Genomic DNA, 16,557 nt, shown 5'->3' with positions numbered 1-16,557 from the left:
TGTATGCATACAAAGCAAAGTATGACTTACCGCATCCAGACGATTGTCTAGGTCATCCAGGATGTTTCTGGGTTTCTTCTTTCTCAGCTCCTCTTCTTCTTGCTCAATCTCGTCCTGCTCCAGTCGATTGATTTCCTCCTCATTCATGCCTAGATAAATAAGATGTTTAACAAATATGAGCACAGATCCTCAAAACCAACACGTGCCAACTGGTAACAAGTTTGTTGGGTATTTTTTGTTCACGTTTTTTTTAAATTCTTCTCAGGACCAGTTTAGTTATATTGCATGAGTTTCTTTAAACTTCTCTAGTGTTTTGAACTCTCAAACAATTAAGGGCCTCATTTCGCATTTTGTCCTCAATTACTTACCATCTGAATGCCTTTTAGACTTCCATGGAATTCCCTTCTTGGAGGCATATAGGATCATTTACTTTTGATGAATTTTGTTCGTTTCCAATAATAACACCACTCAAAATCCAAAGAAAAATGTTCAAAACCTAACCAGTTGAACTTTCAGCTCAGTGGAAATTACACTTTTCAAGAAAACAGTGAAAAACCATGCACAGCCTTTTGATCACGAAGCACAATTTTATCCATAGTTTTGTTTATTTACAAAAATTGGTCAATTGACATCGTTGGAAATCACCCACATATCTTGATTTCTTGTGAATGACAGTAAGCCAGACGGAATTATTTTGCAGGGTGTTTAGTACCAATGCAATCTTAAATCCAATTAAGTTTTTTGATAAACTTTTTGATTAAATAAGCTTTTTTGATTAGGTAACTTTTGGGATAACTGTTAATGATCCTATACGCCTTTAAATTTCCACTTCTTTTGATATTTTTTTTTACCACACTATCAAACATCCACATACCCTGGGCCATCCTCTGACGTCTTTTCTCCAGTCTCTCTTTCATCTTCTCCTCCTGTTGCTTCTTGGTATCCCCTAGCAACAGCTCCAGTGCATGCTGGGATGCGATGGCGTCGCCCATCAGGGCCGCGGCCTCGTCGTATTTCCCCGCCTGCCTCAGCCGGCGTTCCTCAAGCCGCAGCTTGATCAGGCGGACCTGACGCTCCTTCTCCGAGAGCTGGGCCCATTCGGCCTCTCCAATCTGAATCATGATCAAGGCAAATTACAGTTACGTTAGTTGGATGATTGACCAAGGTGCACATTTCCACCAACATGCTACTCAGGATGTGCTCCATCCAGTGTTGTAGGACTCGAGTCCACGACTCAGACTCAAGTCTACCTCAAGTCACAAAGAAAACTACAGGTTATTCAAAATTCAGACGCACGCCTTGTGACTAGGATGAACAAATCTGAGCATATTACTCCAGTGCTGAAAAGTTTGCATTGGCTTCCAGTAAATAAGCGTTTGGAATTCAAAGTTACGTGTCTTGTTTACAAGATTCTAAATGGAATAGCTCCAAGTTATCTCTGTGAACTACTTAATGCTCAATCGACTGCACCCACTCTGCGCTTGACAACCTCTGGTGTGGTATGTTTACAGCAGCCACTTAGCAAAACCGCATACTATGGCGATCGGTCATTCACAATATATGCCCCCCGTCTGTGGAAAAGGCTACCAGCATCAATACGATCTGCTCATACCTTCAACATTTTTAAAACTTACTTACAAACCCATCTTTTTAAGCATTACTTTTGTATCACTTAAGTTAATTGTTAAGTCTTAATTAGGCCTGCTTGAATGTTTTAAAACTTTTTTATCTGTATTTCTTAATAACCCGTGGATTTTTTAATTGTACAGCGCTTTGTGATGGCCTGTTAACATGGAAAGCGTTTTTTTAAATAATTCATATTAGGCCCCCCCCAAAAATAAGTCGGTCTCTGGTCAGCGCGCGCGTCGATTTTAATCGATTTTTAATGTTCCGCGGTAGCTCCAACAGCGCCCTCTATTTCCGCACCTCCTCAATTTTTTTTTTACCAAAGAGCAACAAGGAATGGGAAATTGCACCAAGGCAAATGATCGAAAGCACCAAGGCAAATTATGGAGGACACCAATGTACATGAGGACACCAAAAAAGCAAAATAGTACCTTACCTTGTCTGTACAATTCAAGCTTGAAGAAAAAAAAAAAGCCAAAAAAAAAAAAAAAGCCGCGTGGCCGCGTCAATTCCAGAACTTTGGTCTGACCAGAGACCAAATATTTTTTTTTTTGGGCCTTATTATTATTATTAATTTCAGTGACTCAAGATCGACTGGAGTCACATAGGCAAAAGACTCAGACTCCACCGTCATGACTCCAACTTGACAAAAACGACTCGTGACTTTTTCTTCAAATTACCTTTTCAATATATAATTCTGATATTTAATTTTCCCGATGCTAAAGATCGTTAACCAAACGAACCGTACCGCACCACTAACAGGTGGTGTTGCAGAAACTAATGTTTATTAAATGCGCCCCTCCTTTTTTCCACAAAAACACATCACTTACATATCGCAGGTCCAGTTAACAGTAACACGGGATGAACAACAATAAAGTTAAGCCTGTTGTCACAGCTCATTTGAACAGCATGTGACTTGAACTGGGACTGGGTGATTTGATTGACCTGTGAGGACTTGCAGGGACTTGTAATAGACTTGTGAGGACTTGTGATGGACTTGTTAGGACTTGTGAGGACTTGTGATGGACTTGTGATGGACTTGTGAGGACTTGTGAGGACTTGTGAGGACTTGTGATGGACTTGTGAGGACTTGTGATGACTTGTGATGGACTTGTGAGGACTTGCAGAGACTTGTGATGTACTTGCAGGGACTTGTAATAGACTTGTGAGAACTTGAGATGGACTTGTGATGACTTGTGATGACTTGTGATGACTTGTGATGGACTTGTGAGGACTTGCAGGGACTTGTGATGTACTTGTGAGGACTTGCAGGGACTTGTGATGTACTTGTGAGGACTTGTAATGGATTTGTGATGGGCTTGTGATCACTTGCAGGGACTTGTGATCACTTGCAGGGACTTGTGAGGACTTGTGATGACTTGTGATGGACTTGTGAGGACTTGTGATGGTCTGGTGAGGACCTGCAGGGACTTGAAATGGACGTTTGAAGACTTGTAATGGACTTGTGATCACTTGCAAGGACTTGTGGACTTGTGATAGACTTGTTAGGACTTGTGATGACTTGTGATGGACTTGTGAGGACTTGCAGGGACTTGTGATGTACTTGTGAGAACTTGTATTGGACTTGTGATCACTTGCAGGGACTTGTGGACTTATGAGGACTTGTGAGGACTTGTGATGGTCTGGTGAGGACCTGCAGGGACTTGTAATGTACTTGTGAGGACTGGTAATGGACTCGTGAGAAATTGTGATGTATTTAACGTCAACGCAGTAACCCTCACCTGTTTCATGAGTGCCTCTGTCAGAATCTTATCCCTCAGCGCGTCGTACTTCCCCTGCAGAGCATCCACCAGCTCCTCCTCCCCGGCCTTCTTGCTCAGGTCGGCAGTCATCAGCACGCCGGCCACGTTCTCGTTTCGCTCGTTCTTCTGATCCGCGATGTTCTGCTGCTGGACGTGAACCAGGGACTTCAAATCCTGAGGAGGGGGGAAGGGGGAAGTGGAAATAAATGAATTTCAATGATCCAAATGGAAAATGAAAGCAACTTCATACTTTCCTAGAGCTCACACATGAATTCAAAGTTGTGACGTCAACTCCGGCGAATTTTGCAGCAAATGTTTTGTGACGTCAAATTTGCTTCGCATTCATATTTCGCATGAAGTAAAAACAGGTCTCAAGAGTGGTCTAAAAACAAGTTTGTATGTGCGTCATCAATTATTGCGCCTATTTACCTTATCAGGGAGTTGAGTGAGCACAGCCTCACACTCCCTGGATTGCTGCTGCTGCAGGTCTGCCATGATGGTGACGATGACATCATCTTTATTTATGGAAGCGTCAGTAGTCTCCTTTTCCAGCCGCTGTTTCCGCCCGGCCACCTTGACCATGGAAGCCTCACCCAAAATGGTTCGGTGCTCCTGCTTTTTGCCTGGGAAAAACAAAAACAAAAAAAACACAAAACTAGATAAACACTAAGCCCATATTTCAACCCAAACTACCAGGACTGAGAATGAAAATTAGTGTTCGGGCACACAACTTGATACAACTATGCAAGAATCTTACAAATTGGCAAAAGGACATGTACTTGGAGTTCAAGACTTCGTACAAAAATACTTTCTGCCCAAATACTCACATATTTGCCCATTATCAAAATTTGAGTACTCAGACTACACTGTCTATTTTCTTAGACTTTTGAATAAGGATTCGACTACAGCAATCCACAAGAAAGAATGACCCCCTCACCAATGTCTGTGCCTCGTCTTTGCTCCATCAGCTCCTGCAGGACCTCTTGCCGTTGCTCTTGAGTCATGTTCTCTGCAACCAGGACATCATCCTCCCCGTACTTTGCCTGCAGGAGGTCGTACAGTGCTTCTCTTTCCAGTCGATGTTTCTTCTCCAGGGTTCGGATGACCGCATCCTTGTTGGATGAAAAAAGAAGCCAGCAATCAACAATCAGACATTGAGAACCTGGGCCAAATTTCAGGAAGCTGCTATAGTATACAAATATTGAATGCTTCGAGTGGTGTAGTAAAACTAGCCTCCCAAGGTGATCCATGGACATTCTATTAGAATGGTCCATGGATCACCGAGGGAGGCTAGTTTTACTACACCACGAGATAAAGCATTCAATATTTGTTTTATAACACTTCACCCACTGGTATTAATATCTGAAATTATTTAAATCTGAACACAATTAAAATAAATTCAATTTCAATACAAAATTGGTGGGAAATGTATTTCTCTCTTCAAAACCACCCCTTCACGAAATGTTTGAACCCAACTCTGTGGCACGTTCTCTTGGGAACAATACGCGCTATGCGCAACGCTCAACGCGCACACCAGCATGCATTTGCACACAAATACTGTGCCATGGATATAGTACTTTGGTTGCTAATGGTATAGTACTTTGGTTGCTACGGGTATAGTACTTTTGGCCGTGCACAGAAAGACAGCAAAAATAGAAAGTAACATGTGACTCGCTCTCAGCCAAACAAGACACAGAATCTGTGGGTGAGGTGTTATAATAGAAACTGTTGCTCGGTAAGTTTGGGTTTTGTAGTAAATAGGAGCAATGCGGGCAATACTGAAAATATTTACTCTTTTTTTTTTTTTATTCAGAGTGCAAAGATCCGGACTCTATAAAGTTAGCAGAGCTAAGAAATTGGGTCCTGCAAAATCAAAAAGACTAAAAGCCAGTTCATCTTTGGCGCAAAAGCGAATGTGAATGTGACTTTGTGGCATCGCAAATCGCACTGCAAATTCACAACCACTGAAATATTTAAACTCCGGCAAATTCGCAATTGCATTAACAAATTCGCAATCGCAAAGTCACAATCGCGTTTATCCCAACAGTAACCTACCGAATAACTATCAAAAAGCTTAGTTGGATTAAAAATCGTGCTGTACTGAACACCCCGTGAAATCGTTCCATCTGACTTGTCATTTTGTAGGTGATTTCCAAAGATCAGTCAATTGACTGATTTTTGGAAATTATGAGAGCTGTTGACGAAATTGTGTTTCATGATCGAAATGTATTGTATTCACTGTTTTCTCGAAAAGTGTAATATCCACTGAGCTGAAACTTCAACAGGTTAGGTGTTGAACATTCTTCTCTGGAAGTTTGAGTGGTGTTTAAATAGGAAAAGAATGAAATGCATGAAAAGCAACTGATTCTTTATGCCTTTCAGGCCAATGAACAGTCCTAAACAAGAATTAGGACAACAGATATTAGAATATTTTACCACAGTTAACTTAGCAAATATCTGACTTGGCTAAGTTCCATTACCTGCATTGAGTTCCTGTCATCGTTATCAGTCACCGTTTCCGCCATCTCCTCCTGGATGGTCCCCAAGGCTCGTCTCCGTCTCATGGCTTCAATCCGCTGCTTGGCTAACGACTCCTGGCGCTGCCTGTCATTCCTCAGTCTGGAAATAATAACGGGTATCGCAATCAAACTTTTCATGAAATGGAATTCGGGCCCGAGTATACAGTGTTTATAAAATACGTCGGCGAAGTGCAAAACCCTGATGCAAAATCCGTCTTTCAAAAAGTGATGTCTGCTTTACATCGGATTCGAACCAACCAGCCAATTCCGGCAAGCTCGGTGGTTAAGTGCTAAGATATCTGCATTAGTAAGCAGGTCCTTGGTTCGAGTCCCACCCCAGCAAGCTTGTACATTTTTTCTCGCAAGCCCTGCAGGCAGCACTGAGTATACAGTGTTTGTAAAAATACATTGGCGAAGGGTAAAACCCAATATAAAAATTACATCTCCCTGATGCAAATAAAAAGTGTTGTTGCACTTATTGTGGTATTGAATGCATTTAGTGTTGCAGTTCTAGTAGTGTTGAAGGCATTTTACACAGCGATGTAATACTTATAGAGTGTTGTAATACCTATACAGAGTTGTAGTGCTTTAAATGGGAAATGTTGTAGAACTTGTAGATAATGCTTGTACAGTGTTGTAATACCTATACAGAGTTGTGCTTTATATGGGAAATGTTGTAGAACTTGTAGATAATGCTTGTACAGTGTTGTAATACCTATACAGAGTTGTGCTTTATATGGGAAATGTTGTAGAACTTGTAGATAATGCTTGTACAGTGTTGTAATACCCATACAGAGTTGTGCTTTATATGGGAAATGTTGTAGAACTTGTAGATAATGCTTGTACAGTGTTGAAATACCTATACAGAGTTGTGCTTTATATGGGAAATGTTGTAGAACTTGTAGATAATGCTTGTACAGTGTTGTAATACCTATACAGAGTTGTGCTTTATATGGGAAATGTTGTAGAACTTGTAGATAATGCTTGTACAGTGTTGAAATACCTATACAGAGTTGTGCTTTATATGGGAAATGTTGTAGAACTTGTAGATAATGCTTGTACAGTGTTGTAATACCCATACAGAGTTGTGCTTTATATGGGAAATGTTGTAGAACTTGTAGATAATGCTTGTACAGTGTTGTAATACCCATACAGAGTTGTGCTTTATATGGGAAATGTTGTAGAACTTGTAGATAATGCTTGTACAGTGTTGTAATACCTATACAGAGTTGTGCTTTATATGGGAAGTGTTGTAGAACTTTTAGATAATGCTTGTTCAGTGTTGTAATACCTATACAGAGTTGTGCTTTATATGGGAAATGCTGTAGAACTTGTAGATAATGCTTGTACAGTGTTGTAGTACATCATAGCTTTGTAACATTTGTTTGGTGTTTTTAGTACTTCCACACTGTAGTTATACTCACACAATGTCAGGCCACATCCGAATTACTTGGCTTTGACTGGAAATAATACACAGATCTATGGGAAGTGGCTCCAATAGGTGAATGCGTAATTTCCAGTCATAGCCATTGTTCAGTATTTGCTATTACTTAAAGGTATAGTCCATCATTTGTAATTTGTGCATTTTGTTCGTTTGAAGCAACAAAAGTGCTCAAGATCTACAGAAGGGTGCTGAACAACTAACCTGATGAAGTTTCAGCTCAGCTTCAGCTGTATATTTCGAGAAAAACAACATTCTAGGATCTCGATTTCAAATCAAAAGTTGCTGAATCATGTTTTGAATTGGGCCTGAATTCAGCCTCCGAGACACGTTCTCACTGAGCCGATTGCAGCTACGAGATGTCGCGCACCAATCCAACAAATTATAGCAACTGCGCACGCGTGTGCGTCGTGTCAATGCTTGCGCGCGCTTCGCCGAATAAAAAAACGAACTACTGACGGAAATTTCCAACGGTGCTTCTTAAGACGCACTGTTGGAAAGGCCTTCTTTCATTGATTTTTTCAAAATGACAGCTTGCCAGAAAGAATAATTTCACAGGGAGTTTAGTCCCCTTACTATCTTTCAACCAAGTATGTTTTTCAACAATAATTACGCCAGTTACTTTTGGGATAGCTGCAAATGATGGACTCGGGCTTTAAAGACAGTACTTTGATTTGTGCAGTATATTTCTCACTCCCGCTTCTCAAAATATGCTCATGCTCAGTCTCACAGGAGAAAGAGAAAACTCTCTTTCGATGCAATGAAAAAAAACTTTATCAAAACATCTGATTACAAAGTCACTTCAAAGACAAATCTCTATGAACCTCTCAGAAGCTGCTGCCTGGTTGCGTTCGGCCAGCCCGATGACCAGCGCCGCGGCCGTGAAGCCGTCTTCTCCCCGGGCCTTCCTCAGCTCCAGCCTGAGTCGCACCAGCTCGGCCTGACGCTCCTTCTCAGACATGTACTCGGCCTTGGAGCTGTGGAGTCTCATGAGGAGGGCCTCCCGCTCACCGTCGTAGCGTCGCTGAAGGTCCTCCAAGGGGTTGGAGATTTTGGAGGTGTCTTCTTCTTCGTCTTCTGACAATTCTTCTTCTGTTATGTCGTCTAAGTTTCCACCTTGGCATGGAGATAGAAATTGAAATGATGATTTTGCTTCAAGTCTGGAAAATTTCTTGAAGTTGGATTTGGCTATGAGCTCCGTGCGCTGACGAAAGAGGGCGCCCTTTTACCTAGCAACGACGTCCCATGGGCGGGACATTTCGCTGGTTGACACGCACCGTTCCTTGTGTGTGACGCACGTACACCAGGGGATTTGTACTAAGTACACGCAGTAGCCGCGCTTCGCGACAAATGAATTGCAGTCAGGCAAGATGGTGTCGGTCGGTCAACCCCAACTGTGCTTCCTCTGCCGGTGAGGGGGTACTTGTGAACGGAGCGGATAAATGGAAAGCACACTGTCAACATTTCTGAGTAATTTGTAATTGTTTTGTTCAAATAAGCCACAATCGGAAACTGACTAGGTGCACTTTAATAATTTCTAAAAGGTGACTAAAAAAATTGACCGGAGTGGAGTTTGAACCTGCGACCTCTGGATTGCCGTTCCGGTGCTCTACCAACTGAGCTATCAAGCCCTATGTTGGCAGTTCCCCACATTGTCAATGTCTTTGTTCAAGGGTTGTTAGTCAGAAGCCATAAACCTGTAAATGCCATGTAGCCAGGGATCACGCCCAAAGTCACGATGCCAGCAACATTAGAAAATTGAGAACACGCAGAGAAGGTACGGCTTTTAATTGTCACCATCCCAAGTTTACAGCAATGTTTCTGTTCCTACCAGCGATACTCTTCTTTCTTTTCTCTCTTCTCATCTTGAGTTTCTCCTGGTAGTCCGTTCGGCTGGCCCCCATCAGCTTCTTCAAGCCTGCCTCCGTCTTGGCATGGTCTCCCAGCAGAGCAGCAAGGGCGTCCATTTTTCCTAGGGGAGGGAAACCAATCAAGAGAACAGCATTAAGTGTTTAACGATAAATTTATGTTATGAATAATTTATTGAAGTGGGTAACAAACCCATGACCTCCCTTGGTGATCTTTCAACACAGCTAAGGGCCATCTCAATTCATATACGGGACGAGTTCCAGACAATTTGCAGACGCTGTATCGAGTTTAAAAATATAGTCCATCATTTATAATTTGTGCATTTTGTTCGTTTGAAGCAACAAAAGTGTTAAAAATCTAAAGAAGGGTGCTGAACAACTAACCTGATGAAGTTTCAGCTCAGCTTCAGCTGGATATTTCGAGAAAAACAGCATTCTAGGATCTAAATTTCAAATCAACTGTTGCTGAATGTTTTGAATTGCGCCTGAATTCAGCGTCATTTCAAACTGTTTTCAAGTGTCAAACGTTTCACGTACTTCATTCAAAGCTTCAGGAATAATGTGATTTGAGGCAAGTCTGGAAAGCCAATCTGAAACAGGTGTCTGACTTCTGTTGTACCTTCTTTGCGTAGTCTCCTCTCCTCTTGCCTGAGCTCCAGGAGTTTCTTCTGTCGGTCTTGCTCCTTCATCCTAGCCCACTCCTTCTCCCCGAGCTGACTCCTCAAGATGTCGATGAGCAGCTTGTCCTTCAGGCAATCATACTTCTTGTCCAGAGCCTTTAGGTGGGAGTAAAAAAAACGAATGACGAGTCACACACAAAAAAGCTGGATCACTAGAAAGGTAGTGCTGTTTTCCAGGGAAAGACTTTTTATACAGTAAAGCCTGGTGAATACTTCAGCTCTGAATTAGACTCACCACTGCGAACCCAAGCTGAAGCATGCAGTTTCGGTCTGTTCTTTTTGAATTTCTCTATCGAGATCGAGAACATTTTGAGTGACAACACATGAGTGCTGCAGCCAAACCACCGAACCAAACTAAAAATAGCCGAACTTGGCCTTCCGAACCAAACCCAAAAGTCGGTTCGGAAGAGTTCGGCAAGTATTTGTTGATAGTGCTAGGAATGCTAAAGCTTGCAATGAAAGGGCAAAATTAGCGCGCTCAGATGATTGAATTTACCGTGTTGACAAGTCACCGCATTCATCTTCATTATTTGCGATGTTCTAGACAGGCATACAATAGGATATCAGGGCCGATACGCTTTGAAAAAATCGCACACACATGTGATTCTCTCGATGTCTGCTTGTTGATAAAATAATTATGATTTCATAAGTTTGGCACAGTTAAAGGACCTATTTGTTCTTAATACAAAACTAATCAGCAATTATTGCCACGAAGCAAGTTTTTAGTGCTCATCAGGGCATGCTCGGACGGGACAGAACTCTTCAGGAAAACCCGTCAGCACGTGTGGGAACATTTTATCATAGTTGCCGGACTGGGCCGGATAGGGATGCGATAGGTAATGCGGTAGCAATTTACAATGTTCATTTCTCAACGTCATCAAGTCAAATTACAACGGTATTTTGTTTACACAACAAAAATAAGATTCATCCTTCAACTTGTGTTGTATAGCATGTGGAAATTGCGGTGCCTATTTCTGTCAGACGTGCGCGGAACACACGTGTTTGTTTGAACAGGGGAACGGCCAATGTGCTTTTCATTGTAGCCCTATACACTGTACCATGGACATGTACATGTACATTATGTATGCACTTCCGAAGCCGAACCGAACCAAAGTTTGGAGAAAAAAAATCGAACCACAACCGAACCGAACCGAACCGAACTTTGAGGATCAGTTGCAGCACTATGACACATTTTGAGTGGCATTCAGCCCATGCCTACTCATCCAGTGTACACATTAATATGACTTGTCACGCTGCTGTTCAATTAGACATAAACAATTAATGTGCAGGGATTATGAAATCAAGAAAAATTTCCATCTATTACCCAGAAGCCTTGTTATGTTACTATAAACTGACCAAACTGCAAAATTTGAGCTCGGAAAAATGTCTGGACGATAAAGACACAGTTGTGTTAGTTTCAATTTCTCACTGCTGTAAACTCATTTTTCACTTGAGTTTTCTGAAAGCCCATCTTGCTTTTTTTGGGTGGTGTACCACAAATGTTAAAATAACATATAAATGAGGCACAAACACGGCCAAATTACATGGCTCTATCTTATATAAGGCATATCTGCTAGCTACCCAAGAAAATTCTGTGCTCATGGTAAGCGCATTTCATGGGTTAGCAAATGGGAATACGCCCCTCTGCACATGTGTGTATCCCCATAATTACAGATACCAAGCTAAAAGGGGTTAGCACAGAGTTTCTCTGCTAGCTGTATGAGCACAAAATGGTAATCAGACGCACAGAACTCTAACATTTAGACCAAGAAAATCACTGGGCCTGACTCCAGACAAACCAAGGGTCTCACCTTCAAGATGTCATCATCTTCAGCTGCTCCTTCATACTGGGTGAAGACGTTCAGCACGTTCTTACCCACACCCATCTTGGCCTCCCACACCTGCTTCATACGCAGCTTGGACAACTCTTCCTCACTCTGTGACGAGAAAAACAAAATGAATGTACTTCCGATATGAAATAGTGCCTAAAAGCAGCAGCATGATTTTCTGCTATAGTAAGCACAACTTTTCTGCTAAGTGTTAAGGCCGGTTCACACTTGGTGCGAAAGCGAAAGCAAACACGAATTTGTGACGTCATGGCAGGTACTCGCGCTGCAAATTCGTATAAAAGTTGAACATATTTCAACTCAGGCGAATTTCACAGCGAATGTTTCATGACGTCAAATTCGCTTCGCATTCGCATGAAATATGAACCGGGCTTTAAGCAGCACTGTGAAATTGGGCCCTGTTGTACCTCATTTGTGACCGGCTCCACAAAAAAGGGTATAATGTCGCAACCAAATTTTGAGTTACATACATGGTGGGCAAGCCCACAATGTAAGCTTTCATTTGGTATATAATAGAGCTCCATAGCCCCTCCCGTTTTGGAGATATGACATATTTGCATATTAATTACTTCCTTGGAGTTCAAATTACACAACTGAGAAAACAGGCTTTGAAATAGCTGGCTTTGTTGTAGAACAGCAGAACGATGCACACAAAATGGTTGTTTTTCCCACTTTATTCATCAAAATCAACATTTCTGTGATTGAAACCTGAAACTTTAGGTATTAAAGATGTCATTCATGACAAAAATATAAATCACATTTCGACGAAATTTTTACCAACTCAATGTTGAGCGGGCCATTACACAATAATGCTCAGTGCGTCTTAAATGGAATATACATCATATGCTTTTGCTGTAATTTTCAGAAATGGATGGAATTGGGGGGTTGGAAATATATAGCAAATATAGTTACACTGACTTTTTGAGGTTTTGGGTTCAAAAATGCTATAAAAACCAAGAAAAACAATCATTTTCCTGTAGTCTGGTTCCCTGACTCCATTTAAGAAGAAACAAAGCAGTTTACATACATTGGGGAATTGTAAGGTCAGTGAACCAGTCTAGCTTGCTTGTACCCTTTCATAGGTGTGTAATCGATTGCAAACAAGTGCGATGGTCAATTGGGGCCAGTATTTGAGAAAAAAAAGCCAGTTTTTTCCAACGCTGATCGGCCGATCAGCGTTGGAAATTGATACAAAAATACCACTTTTCTTGAATATGACAGTATACCAGGTGCCATGATTTTACAGGATGCTTTACACTGTCATTCACTAACAGTCCAGCAAGGTATTTCAAAATGATTTGGAAGTTTTATTTTTTGATGTTTGCAAATGTTGTATTTTCCCTTTAATACCCTTTTTTGTGGAGCCGGTCACATTTGCTAAGTAAAGATTTAATGTGCTTAAAGTCCCATGAAACTTGGCGTCCCGACTCTTACCATGGAGACTAGGCCAGCCATGACCACCTCGCTCTCCTTCTCCTGCTCCTCCTGCAGGTCAGCCAGGAGGCTGGCGTGCACCTCGTCCATCTCAACCTCCTGGCCGTGGCGCTTGGTCCTTAGGCTCAGGGTCCTCAGGATGCTCTTGATGGCCCCCGCCTCCTCAAGGATGTCTCGGTGACCTTCTTTCTCCTCTGCAACGATAATATCACAAATAAAGAGGAGTTACAACCAGAGTCTAAACGGTGCAAGAGGGGGCTGTTTTGTTGTTCTAGCGGGCAAAATCCACACTTGAAAATCCCAGTGTTAACCATTCTAAACCTTATAACGTCTGTAACAATGGTATACAACCGGTTTCAAGCTTCACCAGTTTGTATCCTTCTCATGCCTCACCGCACCCATCCTTATAACACCGCATCATCGTTGGAATCCCTCATTTTCCTGACAACGGGCAGAGCATACTGTTCAAAACGTTGAGTCCCTCTGGTTCTTTTCAAAAAAGATTTATTCACATGGTGCTACCGCAAACTTATCTTGTCTTAACAATGGTTTTATTTATTGTGATGTATAAATAGATCAAAATTTATACAAATCGTCATTCTTTTCAAAAGAAATTGTGAACTTGTTGGCAAGAGGCCACCAGAGACTGTTCCGCCTAGGGTCAGAAGGCATTCAGGCTAGTCTACCTTGATTGAACAGCCGCCCCTGTGAGCTGACGTCCAGTGGAACCTAACTTTTTCTGTTTTCAGCATGTGGTGATATTTTTAGTTGTTCGAAAGGTAATGCAATCCATTAGCAAGTGGTGTAATTAAGCTCAAGTCCTTTCAGATGTCATTCACAAGTTAAATACCAGCTGGCCCGTGTGACTAGCAATTGTGGGATGAACAACGCCTAGGATAGCTTGTCATTTGACTGGGACAGGACGACTTCAACCTCGTTCCCATGGGTACGAGATCTTGCTGCGCCATGTTGTTTCCCATCATGCCTTGCGTGATCTTAACCCCTGGAATTGTGTAATTTAAATGTGTCAAAATATGGCACATTATAATTAGGTTGCAGTTTATCCGTTTTATGTGCCGACGCCATCTTTGAAATGTTGAAAGTTGCATTTTTGAAGAATCAATGCTTTCAAACATAAGGTTTGGACCTTGCGTTATTTAGCAAAGATTTGTATTAAAGGTACGTACCCCTTTCGTCCCTTTACAACCGCAGATACAGGGGTATTTTTAGCGAAAAACGAGGCTACCATAATCCATATCGTACAGGCATCGCGCAGTTTTGAATATTCTTACGTGGCGTGACATGCAAAGCACGCGAGCGCATATATGGGCGCGCCCAGCGTGCAATGCCCACGCCGTACGGTCTGAATAGCCAGTCAGCATCGTTAACGTGTACATCACGGCCAGGGGTTAGTGAAGGAACGCGCACGCGCCCATGGAGTCGGGGCTGGGACGACTTGTGATTTGACTTGTGATGACTTCATAAAAAAATAACCAATAGACTACTTTGGCGAAAGCCATTTTCTGCTTGCAAGAGTCGCGCTCAGGTAAAACGCACGCACTCTGGGTTCCTTCGACCAATAGGATTACCAAATGTGCGCGCACCTCGTCTTACAGAAAGCGTTCGGCATGCCTGTGGGTGTGGCACCACTGAAAAAAATGGCTTCTAATTTTGGTCGGCAAATTACACTGTACAAAACTGGGGACTGCTTAATTTACATTAATATTGGCTGGCGCTCGCCTGTTTTTTGCTTAGAACATACGTTTTGTAAGTATTGTTTTCTGCACATATTCTCCACCCAATCTAGCCATTACATAGCATATCACCTGGTATCAACTTGTGAATGATATATGCTATTCCACTTGCACTATGAACAGTATATGGGCTTCATAACCACTGGTCAGAGCTCAATGTGCGAAACACGTGGGTGCGCTGGCATGGGCCTGGCATGACGTTCGCATGATGCACAAGACCAATTCCATTCTGAATATGCACACACTTTGTAGCGTCTTGGCATGAGCGCCAGGTATATGGCGGCGAGGTGACCGTAAGGTCATGGCCAAATTCTGCTAAATGCACTTCAAAAATTTGTCAGATTTATCAAAAATCTGCCAAATTCACCAGAATTACTCGAAATACACTATAAACACTTAAAATCACATGCAGATTTGTAGTGTTGCCTAAATTAAGGTGCAAATTACATTATAAACCATCTATAGTCCCATAAACATGTTATGAAATATTTGCATACATTTCAGGCTAAACATGGTTGTTTCACGACGAAGTCTGGTTCCAGTGACATGACCTCAGCACCTAGACCAGCCAACCTGTCCCATTATGCAAGGGTTTGTTTGAAAAGATTTAAGCTTTTTAAAACAAATGTACCATTTTGTTTTCAAATTTGCTATGTTTTTCTGTCAAATAACCAATTTTTGCTGAATTTTGCCAGAAATCTGCCAAAAAAATCCAATCTGTCAAATTTTCTGTCAAACTCGTATTTTTATCAAAAAATCTGTCAATGTTAGCTGAAAATCTGCTAAAACAGTCACCCTGCATGGCGGTTATCCCCCTCGTACCTTTCTTATCCGGGTTGAGTTGTTCTGCTTCATCTTTGAGTTCTTGCAGTCTCTCCTGCCTGGCCTTCTGTACCATCTGACCGGCCGCATCTCTCAGCTCCTCGCTTCCCTCGTCAATCAAGATGCTCAGCAGCAGTTCCCTCTCCTTGTTGTGCTTACGGTCCAGTTCCTTCAAGACGGTCTCACGCCAGCCTTCAATGTCACCTACGATTACATTCAAAATTAAGAATGATGTTTTGAGGGGGAAATTTTGGAGCACCCTTACTAGCTAACAGTGTTTTCTGAAGTTAAAGGCATATAGGATCATTTGCATTTATCCCAAAAGTAACCCACCAAATTATTATCAAAAAGCTTACTTGGATTAAAGATCGTACTGGTACTAAACACCATGTGAAATTATTCCGTCTGGCTTGCTGTCATTTCGAAGAAATCAAGAAATGTAGGTGATTTCCAATGATCAGCCAATTGACTGATTTTTGGAATCGTGTTTTGTTATCAAAAGGTTACGCATGGTTTTTCACTGTTTACTTTAAAACTGCAATATCCACTGAGCTGAAACTTCAACAGATCAGGTTTTGAAAATTCTTCTTTGAACTTTGAGTGATGTTGTTATTGGAAATGAACAAAATGCTGTTTTCTGCTCTTTTGTCTTCTTCTTTTCGCTCCAAGTTAGGCAGGCACACTTCATTTTATTTCATTTACAATCTGCAGAAAATTCAGATAATTGTTCTTGTCTTTGTTTCTTGTTTGTCCACTCATGTTTGTAAATTGTTTGTGTTTGTTTGTACTGGCATGGCAATATA

General features: G+C 41.7%; 1 protein-coding gene across 5 annotated transcripts in view; it reads right to left on the bottom strand.

The window, feature by feature from the left end:
• The window catches only part of LOC119738050 (trichohyalin-like), a 70,829-nt gene that overhangs the window by 35,776 nt on the left and 18,496 nt on the right, over positions 1–16,557 (bottom strand). For all 5 annotated transcript variants that reach the window (XM_038212771.1, XM_038212773.1, XM_038212772.1 and 2 more), the window contains exons 17-28: positions 15,755–15,958; positions 13,179–13,372; positions 11,709–11,834; positions 9,837–9,993; positions 9,181–9,321; positions 8,174–8,465; positions 5,870–6,008; positions 4,327–4,501; positions 3,819–4,012; positions 3,369–3,563; positions 875–1,112; positions 31–149 (exon numbers count right to left, since the gene is read on the bottom strand). In XM_038212771.1, the coding sequence (XP_038068699.1) occupies positions 31–149; positions 875–1,112; positions 3,369–3,563; positions 3,819–4,012; positions 4,327–4,501; positions 5,870–6,008; positions 8,174–8,465; positions 9,181–9,321; positions 9,837–9,993; positions 11,709–11,834; positions 13,179–13,372; positions 15,755–15,958 (2,174 nt within the window). The remainder of the gene's footprint in view (positions 1–30; positions 150–874; positions 1,113–3,368; positions 3,564–3,818; positions 4,013–4,326; positions 4,502–5,869; positions 6,009–8,173; positions 8,466–9,180; positions 9,322–9,836; positions 9,994–11,708; positions 11,835–13,178; positions 13,373–15,754; positions 15,959–16,557) is intronic.

Source organism: Patiria miniata, unplaced genomic scaffold (genome assembly GCF_015706575.1).
Source record: "Patiria miniata isolate m_02_andy unplaced genomic scaffold, ASM1570657v1 HiC_scaffold_3, whole genome shotgun sequence".
In the NCBI taxonomy this organism is placed as follows: domain Eukaryota; kingdom Metazoa; phylum Echinodermata; class Asteroidea; order Valvatida; family Asterinidae; genus Patiria; species Patiria miniata.
The sequence above is the reverse complement of the archived record's forward strand: the minus strand, read 5'-3'. Positions and strand labels throughout refer to the sequence as shown.